This window comes from Grammomys surdaster, unplaced genomic scaffold (assembly GCF_004785775.1).
Source record: "Grammomys surdaster isolate TR1022 unplaced genomic scaffold, NIH_TR_1.0 213, whole genome shotgun sequence".
Lineage (NCBI taxonomy): Eukaryota > Metazoa > Chordata > Mammalia > Rodentia > Muridae > Grammomys > Grammomys surdaster.
The window spans coordinates 654,115-666,693 of NW_021604658.1; the positions used below are offsets into that span (position 1 = coordinate 654,115).

The 12,579-nt window shown below is 46.2% G+C and overlaps 1 protein-coding gene across 1 annotated transcript in view; it reads left to right on the forward strand.

Annotated features, from left to right (window-relative positions):
* Window positions 1-9,761, forward strand: part of Hnf1b (HNF1 homeobox B) — a 54,724-nt gene extending 44,963 nt beyond the window's left edge. Inside the window, exons 8-9 of the mRNA XM_028772252.1 lie at window positions 707-825; window positions 8,848-9,761. Coding sequence (XP_028628085.1) covers window positions 707-825; window positions 8,848-8,868 — 140 coding nt within the window. The 3' untranslated portion in view covers window positions 8,869-9,761. The remainder of the gene's footprint in view (window positions 1-706; window positions 826-8,847) is intronic.
* Window positions 9,762-12,579: the final 2,818 nt, after the last annotated feature.

Consider the following 12,579-nt stretch of genomic DNA (forward strand, 5'->3'; position numbering starts at 1 on the left):
ATGCTGGTCCCTCCCTCGTGGCCAAGCATCCACGTGCTTTCATTAGTTAGGTGACCTAGAATCGACATGATTCTTCTGGATAGTTAACACAGTCACAGTGTTCTAAATGTGGCAGGCAAATATTAAAACAACTAAATATTGAGTCATATGCTCCTGGAGGTCTTAGCTGAGTTGTCTCCTGGTTGTTTATCCTTCATATTTATGTGACATTATAAGGCTTTGATATGTTGAAGTGAACATTGGAATAATCCAGAATTATACAGTTAATTACATGTACATCTAATTACAATTGTTAAGCAGTCTACAACTCCAAGAGGAAACAAGGAGTTTGAATTGTGTCAGAAACAGTACACACCTGAGCAGATGCTTCATGTCAGCCAGCGGGTGTTCTCCATATGCATAATGTCACTTGCTGACACTTAAGTTCCTCATGTTTTACTCAAAGTCAGGGAGACAGAATTGTGCACAGGGCTATCTATTTAGTTCAAAACATTGATATTTTCCTACAATAGATAGCCTTATTTTAGAAGGGAGGAAACCAACTAAGATCAAGTAGCTTGACTAAGAAACCAGAATGTCTCCTTAATACACTGCCTCCCCAAATACAACCACCACCCCAGGGAAGTGGGAACTACAGGGTGGCTTATGACCATGGATATTGTGACCATGTGTCTATACTGAGTCTGTCTTCTCTCTGTCTCTCCAGTGTATGCACATAAGCAGGAACCCCCTCAGTATTCCCACACCTCCCGGTTCCCGTCTGCGATGGTGGTCACAGATACCAGTAGCATCAACACCCTCACCAGCATGTCTTCCAGTAAACAGGTAATGCCAGCAGGATGGGGCCAGGGCGTGTGCAGGTGTGTGTGCATGTATGTGCTCACAACTCAGACTCTCAAGGTACCAATGAGTGAGTACAAACTCAGCCATGATTTTATTCTCATGGGGTTCTTCTTCCAGTTAGCTGCTAAAATGAACCCCTGAGGTCAGAGGGTAAGACAGATGGGCTACAGACCAAAAGAGCTTATTGCTCCCCAGCAAGAGTGTTATTAAATGAAGACTGAGATTGGATGGGTCACTGGAGTCTGGATGACATAATGCTGTGAGACACTGGAACTGAGCATTCCTTACTGGGATGATTGATGATCCATGCAAAGGGTTTTTCCAGGATAGGATGGGAAGGCCAGGATGTCTGGTAAGCTGCCAGCTTTGCAAAAGCGGTCAGTGGGGAAAAAGAAAGGAGAATCAGGGGTTCTGGGACTGATACCACCCTCAGGCACTAGTCACCCAAGGAATAACCTAATCATTAACCCTTTGAGGACTCCCCAGTAGACAGTGTGACCGTTTCTGAGGCCTATTCCTGTTTGATGACTTATCAAGTAACTTAAATTCAACTTCCTGGCACCGAGACCATGGAGGACTCCACAGCAGCTTAGTCAGTGCCTCAGTGGATGAGTAAGTCCCACCTCCCAAAGAGGTGCTGGAGTAATAAAGACCGCTACCCAACAGGGAGAGCCGCAGCTCAGAGAGGTGGACTGCCACAGCACACGGAGAACTAGAAAACAGGACAAGATGTCTGAACATGGTTGTGGATTCCAGAGAAACACAATAGAACCTTTCAGCAGCTGGGGTCGATGTACTGTGGGAACTGTTTGGCCTCTATCGATTGCTAGATAAGGAGGCGACAACCTTGAACTTTGTGTCAGAAGCACTCATCAAGGTTTGATCATGTTGATTGTGCGCCCCCCCTCCAGGAACCCCCATAAGTCACACTTCACCCGTTGTCACTAGCTTCTGATCAGACTCATGGGCTCAGGAGTCTCAATTCTCTGCTTGACCCATCTTCTTTGGCCCCTAGACTGAAGTAGGGCAGGTTCTGCCATTAACTTTGAACCTTTGTTTCATCTTGAAAAGGACAGTTGTAACGTCTACTTGTTTCAAGGATTTGGAGCAGTTGTGTATGTTAAGTGTCTGGTATATCTCAAGTGCTAAATACCTAGCTTGGGTCGCTGGGCTCAGAAATTTTGGAGGTAGAAGGAGAGGTGGTGGGACCTGCTCTGGCAGTCTTCTCTCACCCAATAGGAGATTAAAAGACAACCCTCCATCCCTCTGCCCTTCGACTCCTAACTCCCGTGCCATTTCCCACTCTTTGTAGCCATCAGGGAAAACATTTATCTGTGCTCACTAATTTCAATCAGGGGGTTAGCCAGGCGCAGCAGCCCTCCTTGGGAATACCTTCCTCTTTTAAAGTTTTATCAATCCATCTGCTGCTTGGGCGGCCCTAGACAGGGCAGTGATTAATTATCGATGTCTTTCCCACATTGACTTTGATGCCTGCTTGTTGAAATGAGTCCTCCGAGTTCAGGAAATGGTCCCTTAACCTGCTTCAAGAAGCTCCCAGGGATGCTGCCGTCAACCCCCACGTGGCTTCTGCCCTCCGCTGGGCAGAGTGCCTAGCCAACCTTGAAGTTGAATGAACAGCTACCGTGACATATTATGAAGGTGTCTCTGTATTCCAGGACATCTCACGAATGACCAGACCCTCATTTCTGCAACACTGAAGATGATGATTATACTAATAAATTAAAAAAAAAAAAGACTCAGGTGGGCACGATGCTACACGCTTGTGATAGCAGGCCACAGAAGGCTGAGGCAGGAGGAGCACTGTCTCACAAGACAAATGGAATGCGTTATAGTTTTTGCTTTGTTGTTTTCATTCCATTGCAATCTTCTAAGACATGAACTGAGACCCAGAACAGAAAGTAACCTTCCCAAGGTCATACAGACGAACTTGGCCTCCAGACTTTGGTCTTTGACTTTCAATCCTGAACTCTTTCCATTTAAACACCTTCCCCCTCTCTTGCAAGTGCCCATGGTAATCATAAATGCTCTTGTTGGAAGTATTTAGGAACCAGAGTGAACATTAAACATGTGTGCTAAGTTTCAAACAGAAAAATTCCTTCTTACAAACCAAAGCAGAAGGAAGACCAGGAACGGGTGGGCTAAAGTGAAAATGATCTACGAACTCTTTGTTCCCGGGGCACCAGGAACATGAGTAGTTTTGTTCTTTCTTCATTTTAAAGCATTGTTTTCCATGATGTATGTCAAAACCGTCACTAGGTGTCAGGACCCAGTGAGATATGTGGGAGAGAATGGGTCCTTGGTTGAGTATGTTAGGGAAACTTCTTTGTTAAACAGAGCCTTCTAGAAAGGGCTTCTCACAACAGTCCATGTGCTGACGATGGTTATGGAACCAGCAGCTAGTGTGTGCCATGCTTGGGTCACAGGGACATACCCTAGTCAGTGCTATTCTGTTGGCTTTGAGTAGAGGTAGAAAGAGCCAGGACACCTGAGTGAATTCTGACTCCACCAGCTCCTGCTGTACAACCTTGGGCAGTTTCTCACCACTGAGATTGTGATTGTTGCTTTCTTTATAAATGGGGGAAGCCCTTCCCTGGCTCACCAGGACCTAACAGGTGTCAGCAATAGTCAGATGCAGGGAGAAGGTCCCTTTACATTCTTTCTTCTGTCTGTGCTCCTTTATGAGGCCATTTTCTCTCCCCCTGCCTTCTTCACTATCCACCTCAGTGCTTGGTCTACGTGTGGTCATAGGAGGCCCTGGCAACAAAATGTCCCAAGATTAAGGCCATTGTTGCTAAAGGCCCGTCATCTTGTGTGCATGCTCTAGATCACTGTTTCCCTTGCTGCTACCAGACAGGTACTCACCTTCCCACCTTCCTCCAAAAAAGCAAGTGGATCAGGAACCACTCACAGTACCAAAACCACTTGGGCCATCATGAATGTCCAGTGAGTAGGAGGGTGGGTTGGTGGGTGGATGGATGGATGGAGAAATGGATAAATGGATTCAGAACTGTTATTTTTTTAGTACCTCCAATGTTCCAACAAGCATTCAAGCTACTATTTTTATCATATATTATGGTAACTCTCTTCCTCCTTCTGCTAAGTAGATAGTTTTATGCAGAAAACTAAGGCTCTAAGATGAAGAGTGAGATGAGTAATTTCACACAAAGATAAACCCCACAGCCAGACTTCTATCAGACTGTAATCTTCTTGCTCCAGATCCATTAACAGCCTTCACGTCCCAATATCTTATTCTTTCTTTTTAATTTTATTGTAGTTTATTTTCTGAGATGATGGCTTGGGGTCCTTTGGGTAGCCTCTGAACCAATAGCTGTGTTCCTGAAAGGTGGGAGAGAATGTGTTTATGTGCACAAAGGAACTGATCCAAAACTTAGATCCAAGAGGAACGATCCCTGGCTGGCTTGGAATTCACTGTACAAACAAGGCTGGCATCAATTTTGCATCGATTTTCCTATCTCTACCTCCCATGTTCTGGGATTTACAGGGATGTGTCACCATACTTGGCTCCTGATAGCAATGCATGCTTAAGAACCATAATGATGAAAAAAAAAAGAACCATAATGATAATGCAGGGTTGTGCAGGTATACAGCTAAATCTAGACTGTGATTGTAGCTGTCTGATCCCAGTACTTACTGTTGCTACTACAGACCTGCCATGGGGGTCTTACAGAATCAAGTTTCAGGATTCCTAGGCTGCAAGAGTCCTCTGTATCTTCTTCATCCTGTCCTTTCTGGAGAATTGGCCTTTTCTTCTTCAACACTTGGGTGTCATGAGTTACGTTCTGAGAGGGTTTGTGTCTGAGCTACTGTGTAGTTACACCCCACAGATCTGGGAATTAGACTGTAAATTAGACTGGGAATTTTACTGAATGACTTCAGTAAAATCCAGAGTGGGCAGGCTGTGAGCTGACTCCTGTTCCCATAATACACTTTACCCACTGTTTCACTTCCTAGTTTATAGAGAGGTCAAGAGAAGCCCCCGGAAGTACTAACAAGAGAAGGTAAGCTGCTTCATCATGAGTCCCCTGCAGCTGCCCCTCCTTGTCAAACTTTCTTCATTGTTGGTGTTAGGGAAGCAAGGTCTGATGGTTAAATTCCCTGGGACTAGAATTATGGATGGTTGTGAGTGCTAGATAAATGTCGGGAACTGAACTCCAGTCCTTGGCAAGAGCATCAAGTGCTCCTAACCTCTGAGCTATCTCTCCAGCCCCAAGGCAATGATCGTACATCATGGCTAAATATGCAACCTTTGCCATAGGTCCCTATGGGTTTTACTTATAGTCTGTATAGATTGTAGTTCCTGCATCTCTCTTTCCTTACTCCCAGTTGTTTCAAGACCAGTGCAGGCTAGCTTCTAGCCTCACACTCCACTGTGTCCTCATCACCCCACCTCCATGCTGCAGATTCAGTGGCTGTTTTCTGATTCCATGCTGAAACCCATCCCTCCTTCCCTTGCCCCCTTGGATTTTAAGGTACCACTTCATTCTGTAGTATTCAATACTCCTCTTACCCTTAGCTGGCAACTCATCACCTCAACATTGGAGTGCTGAGGGGTCCAAGGATCACTCCTTGGCTTCTTCTCTTGGGTCACACACCAATTCCATGACTTTGGGTCAAGTGCACAGACTGATGACATGTGTGATCTGCCCCCAAGGTGGTCATGCCCACAAAGGGTACAATGACAGCGTTATCATTAGTGAGACCTATGCATGCCCAATGCATACAGCATGCCTCTCATACTGAGCCCACCTAAAACAGAAACTCTTCATTTGCCCGGGTTTCTCCTTACCCAGGTCACTTCCTTGTTTTGTAATTCCACTTCTAAAACCCCCGCCCTCCTTCTTCACAAGAGACCTTAGTTCTTTTCTCCATTTCCCTACATCCTGTCCATCAGTTAAGTTCTGCTAAGAGACCTTTAAAATTCATCCTAAATCTGACATCCTTGACCACGCCCCTGGGCACCATCATAGCCCAAGCTCAGGCTTCTCTTGTCTCTACTTGATCTCTTTCAGTGGCCCTTGACTCCTCCTTCTGCTCTTACATGCAACATTGTGGTCTGGTTTTGGCAGCAAGGGAGACCTCAAGAGAGAAACCAAGCATGTCCTTCTCCTGTCAAAATTCCCCAATAGTTTCTATAGCTACCACACGACGAGGGAGACTTACAAGGCTCTGGGTGATCAGGCTGCTATCTCCATACTTCTCTCTGCCCCTCCTTTGCTCACTGGGCTCAAAGCAGAACCAGGGACTCACAACAGCCAGCAAGTGACTATGCATTTGGCCTCTTCTGTCTGGAACACAATTCGTGGCGTTTTCCATGCTTGTTCCTTCATTTCGTTCAATTCAGATGTCACTACCTCCCTAAATGATCCCCCTTTCCCTCAAGTCAGCCTGACTTATCATGCTTGCTTTCCAAGAGTATTTACTTCTGCCTAAAAGCTGTTTATATATGATACATGCACGTGCTGTTTAGTGGTGAATTGTTCAAACTCTCTAGAATGTTTGCTGTGTAAAATTATAAGCTGGTCGTATTCACAATTGCATGCCCTGGACACCTTGCAAGCACCCAGTTATGGGTTAAATTGATAATAGCCACTTAATTCAAAGAGTAGATGGAGGCCAGCAAGATGGCTCAGTGGGGAAAGATCAGTGACCTGAGCTGGATCTCCAGCACCCACATGATGGAAAGAGAGAACTGACTTCTGCAAGGTGTCCTTTGACCTCCACACACAAGCTGGGGCATGTGAATGCCTGCACACTCATAGTAAATAATTGTAAAAAGAAATAACGATAAATGGGAGGTTGTGTGTGCAAAGCCCTGAAAATGGTGGAACTTCAGTGCCACCATTATGTAACACATCCTCTGGGGATGAGGGTCACAGTTACCACACCTTACAGAGGTGACCCTCTGGGCTGGACCCCCATGAAGCTGGGAGTACTGGGACCCCAGTGTATACCTTATCAGATGTTTATGTTTAGACTCTGAAAGGAGCAAATAATTCCAGGTCCCTTGACAACATTTAGGGCTCTGCCACCATTTTATTATGTGAGCAAACATCTGATAGCTGAGAAGCCCATCCCTAATGACAGGTCATAGAATCTCTCTGGCGTCTCCTTATCGGCCCTTCTTGTTTGCTCTCCTATTGAAAGCTGAGAGGTCACAAGCCATTTTCTCTCTCTTCCACCTGAAATCTGAAAATTGGAAGGAAAAAAGGGGAGGAGGGGCTGACAGTGGGGAGTAAAGAGACTGGAGAGTGGGGGTGGGCAGAGGCAGGAAGAGGAGGCAAAGGGTATCTGAGGGCCCTGACCAACACCTCAAGAATGTAGGAGGACCAGAAACCCAGCTCCTCACACAAATGCATAGCTCCAGGGCAGTCTTAGGAGTCTTCAACAGCATGGAGAGCAGAGGAAGGGGCCCCATGCTGGAGATTATTAAGAATTACCACATGAACACCTTTGAAGCAAGGTCACCTGTACTAATAGGACCAAGCCCACTGCAGCCTCCCTTTCTATAGAGGAAGAAACTGAAGCACAAAGAATAATTTGACTGAGAACAAAGCTAAGTAGAAGGAATGTTCTTGGTCCATGACACAGGCTGGAGGTCACCCAAAGCCAACCAGAGCCTCTGACTTCACCGTTGTCCTGGTTCTGAACCACTGGCTCATCTCGCTTACTCTCAATCCTGCTTTCTTTCTAATCTGTCAAATGGACATGTGATGATCTCATGGAATTGTGGTTGAGAGCCCTGATTAGTAAGAAAATAATGGAAGAATAGGCCTGTGTTTGTATAAGTACATGTGTGCGCATGTGAATACACATGTGGACATGTGTGTTTGAGGGGAGAGCTTTGAAAGAACAAGCCACTAGGCTGAAAGGAAAACCTTCAGCGCTGACAAAAGAAAAAGGGTGAAGAGAAAGACATGGGTGGGGGGGGCAGGGAGTGACTCGAGATTAAAAGGAGGGTCAAGATTTTCTGAAACAGTCTCTTAAAGCCTGGAGCTCTGGGAGGGGGAGGGAGGCTGTCCTACATGTGTCCTGCAGCTCCTCCCAGAGGGTGGCTCCGGATACTCTAAGGTTTCCTTCCCTGGCCCACCAAGGTGTATGGCATCAGACACCTTAAACCTTCGACCTATTATTTTCTTGGTATCTTTGTCCAATGATAACAACCCTTGAGAAAGTTCCTTATGGTTTCCAAAGCCCTCTCCCTGGTGGAAACTTAGAGTAAAGGGACATTCCCTCACTCACACTATGGCCTTGCTGCTCTTGGTAGATCAGCAGTGTGAGCAGAGCCTGAGGAGTTCTTAGGGCTGCACAGTCCTGGGGCAGGTGAGGTGGCTAGGCAGATGTAGGAGCTTGTGGCCAAGCTCGATAACAGGAATTTGATAGTGGAACTCACATAGGGAGAGGAGAGAACTGACTCCTACAAGCTACCGTCTGACCTCCGCTGTGCGCATGCACGTGGGCACACACACACACACACACACACACACACACGCGTAAATAATTTTTAAACTACAAATACAAACTCCTAGGCCTGACCCAGGCCTGAGAACCAGAGATGGATCTATGTTTTAGCAGAATCTCTGTTCCTGGCCATTCCATCCAAGTTTGGGAAGTAGTGGCCTAGGGCCTTTAGAGGTCTTAGAAGGAGACCTACTTCCACAAGATGCCTAGAGCTCCCACCCTGCTGGTTTGTGATCACCCTGAGCACTGTATAAATGCCATTCTCACAAATCCCCACTTCAGCGTTAAACTCAGTACATCAGGACTATTTCAGGCTCCTCGGCAACACACTTTCTTCCTGGGAAGTACCCAGGAAAGCTTTCCTGAAAGGAAAGCTCCAGCATCCACCCCAGCCCAGCCCTCCACCTCCAGAACTTTGCTGTCCAAGTTGAGTGTCAGCTCCCTTGGAGAAGCTAAACTAATGTGCACAGCTAAATTCTTTCTCCCCTCTCTCTTCCCCCACAGTGTCCACTGCAAGCCTGGTGATACCCACATAACCACTCTGTGCATAGCAACGAGGACCCCATTTTCCACACCATCAGTCTCTGGGCGTCCATCATAGAGAAGTCCAGCGACCTGACAGGCACCTGGGAACCCAGGAGAGAAAGAGGTCCCTGCTCACCTGACATCCTGCTGGGCACCACGGACAAGCCACTCTCAAGAGCTGTAGCCTGAAGCCCAGCTTCCCTTCTTTGCAGTATTGTCATGAAGCATCTCCTAGGATGCCAAGCGCTCTTGTTTCTCCCAGAGGTGGCCGGTGTAAAATGGTGCAACAGGAAGCGAGAAACCCATGGAGTCTCCCCTGCAACCCTTCATCGAACAAACTGATGCAAAAACTTGAATCTGTTACTGAAATAAGATGAGGACCGAGGAGGATGTGTGCTAATGAACTGAGCCAGACACTGTAAATACTGACAGACCCCCCCTCCCCCATCCCAGATGATCTCAAGATTTCTTCTAAAGAAGTAAATTTGTCCAATGGGTGTAAACTATAAACGACTGTAATTAAGTGCAATTTTCCTTCCACGTATCTACCCCTGCCCTGTATATAATACTAAAGTGTCTATCACTTTTCTTTGTAAAGGTCAGAGTTGAAATTCCAAGAGTGACTTGCTCCCTTCCCCTTCCCCACTGAAAACTACCCAGAGTGGGAAATGAATTTCTTCACCAGCACCCCTCTGGCCACAGGGATGGCATACTTTGGACAGACTGCCAGCTAACACCCCCCACCCCCATGTTAAGACACACCTCTGGATCCCTAGGGGTGAGACATAGTGGCAGCAAGATGCCCTAGCATCCTGTGGGCCTGGGCGGGGACACTGACTGGCTGACAGCCATCTCAGGAAGCCTCTCATTAAAGCAATTTATTTTGTCACTGCTTAGAGTCTCCTATATCTTCCCCTGCTGTGGCTTCACCAAACATCCCTTGGCCTGTTCTTGGTAAGATTTTCCAGTTTACCCCCTGGATACAATATTACCCTCTCTGGTGGCCTGCCTCATATCATCTTGGAACATTCACAGTAACTTTCTCATGCTTCAATGTGAGAAACAGTTGATTGCATCATTAGACACAAGGACAAGGTCAGGTCACCAATTCTGGGTCACTTATAGTCACAGAAAGGGAGAAAAATGCAGTGGGGGAACTTCTGAAATCTCATTTTAAGCATTGAGTCCAGGCTTTTTCCTACCTTCTTGCCTTCTCGTGGTACTATCTGGGTCTAGGGGAAAGGGCTCTTATGGTTGCTACCACCACTTTCTTGGTCCTCTCTCTATGTTGAGGATGCTAACAAATCCAGTGATGACTTGGGAAGAAGGACCTTGCCCTGGGCTCAGTGCTGCCTCCTCTTCCGTAAAAACTTTTCTATGCTCCAATAGAGTATTTCCAGAGGAAGTAAAGCCAAGAAAACTATGCAAACCTGTCCCTGGTTGGCAGGGTTTTCATATATCCCAATAGAGCAGAAGATGGCCATTATCAGAGAGCTGGAAAATTCGCTGAGGACCCTTTAATACAGTTCCTCGTGTTGTGGTGACCCCCAACCCTAGAATTATTTTTGTTGCTACCTCATAACTGTAATGCTGCTACTGTCATGAATTATAATGTAAGTATCTGTGTTTTCTGATGGTCTTAGGCATCCCCTGTGAAAGGGTTGTTTAACAGCCCACCCAAGGGTTCACACCCTACAGGTTGAAAGCTTCTGGTTTAAATTGTTTGGCATTGTTGCAATAGCCCTGAGAACCTAGAGGTCCTGTTGATCCAAGAGGTCATCTGAACACAGGCACAGGCAGAGGAGATGGAGGGAGAGTGGATTAGGCACAGTCTTAAGGAACTTTTCTTAACCAAACCCTATTTGACCCAAGATATATAAAACAGAGACCCAGGCAACTGACAAGTCTCTGGAACCCTGACAGGCCCTTCCTAACATCCCTTCACCACTGGAAAGAAGAAAAGTACCTACTGTGTGGGAGTCCAGATGTAAACTGCCCGGTCTGAAAGTTTGTTTGCAACTAAGAGCCCTCGTCCTTTCCACCCTTACACGTTGGCCTCTTCCAGGCTCCTTCCTTACCTACGGAGCACATAGTTTTCTCTCAGGACCCACTTGTGTTCTGGGGAGAGTTCTGGGTTAGGACTTTAACATCCACTAAATGGAATAAGATACTTAATGATTTGCCTCAGATTGTTCTAAACTGTTCTGAGCTCAGTGGTTGTGGAGTCTCCCCTCCAAAGGTACAGATAGATAGTTTGTCCTGTTTGCTGAGGAATTCAGGTGGATAAGAATACAATGCAGCTGAGAGTCTTGAGTTCTTCACTCACAGTTGGGGGCAGGCCTTTGGTAGGCTTCTTGGAGCCCAGATACCTTGATTAGGATCAGCACCCACTGTCGTATGTAAAAACTGCCATGCTAATAATCATGCCTGATTTTAATTAATGATTGTCTTTGAGGAATGACAAGGCTAATGTCAATGGCTGAGAGCTCAGAAACCTGTGCACTCTATTGGTGTGCAGTCTTGCATCATAGAGTCTCCTGGACCGGGCTGGTGTTCCCAGACGTCAATCAAGACTCTCCTTATCATCTGTGTGGTGCTAGGCGTTTGGTCAAATGCTTTTGTTTCTACGGTATAAGGCAAATGAAGTGGTAAACTGAGACTTGAGAAGAGCAAATCCAAGGAGAGAAGGCTTGATTGGGGGAGGTTTGGTCTTCTGCAGAAAAAAAAAAAAAATGGGACATGTGGAAGGCTATGGAGAGCCCCAGAGGCTGGAACTTGTCCTTATTCCTTAAGCATGGTGGGGGTAGGGAACAGGGGTCCCAGGAAGACTCCCAGAGCCAGGAAAGGCAAAGTCAGGAGGAGGCAGGAGCCAGCTGTGCTGGAAGTAAAGCTGGGCTGATAGTTCCCTTTGAACCAGGGATTAGATGCATCAAAAGCCACTGTGGAAAAGGAGCAATTGTCAGTAGCAGGCTGTGCAGGGAGCACCTCGGCTTCCTCCAACCCATCACACAGGCCGCGTGTTGATAACATAGCACTCAGCTGATCTAACTGCCTGTAAGTCTCCTCCCTCCCCCTCTCTGTCTCTACCTCTCTCTTCCCCTCCTCTGCCTCCTGGTTACAGGGGTCATGCCACTGTGCAAACACTGCATTGTCTGCTGAGGCTTCCAGCGTGACCACTTATTACTGAATCCTTGGCGTGTGCCGGACTTCACACACACCTGGATGGACTCTTTCCTGGGTGTAGAGACGAAACACTTTCTAAGGGAGAGTAAGTGGAGCGAACACAGAGGGCGCTACATCAAAGGCAGTGTCACCAAAGCCAATCTCCCGAGGCTTACACACACACACACACACACACACACATACACACGTATATATATATATATATATATACCAACATTCCAAAGAAGAACATTCAAGATGTTTCTTTTGTATCATATATATATATATATATATATATATATATATATATATATATTCCAAAAGGTTGTCTTACATCTGTAATAAAACAATAGAAGGTATTTCAAATTCATTTTGAAAAGGATATACAAAGGTTTTGGGGTTTGTTTGTTTGTTTACAGTTTTTGTTTGTTTTTGTTCTTTGAGGCAGGGTTTCTCTGTGTAGCCCTGGCTGTCCTGGAACTCACTCTGTAGACCAGGCAAAGTTTAATTTTTTAAAAGACCAAAAACAAATCAACATAAGGGAAGAGA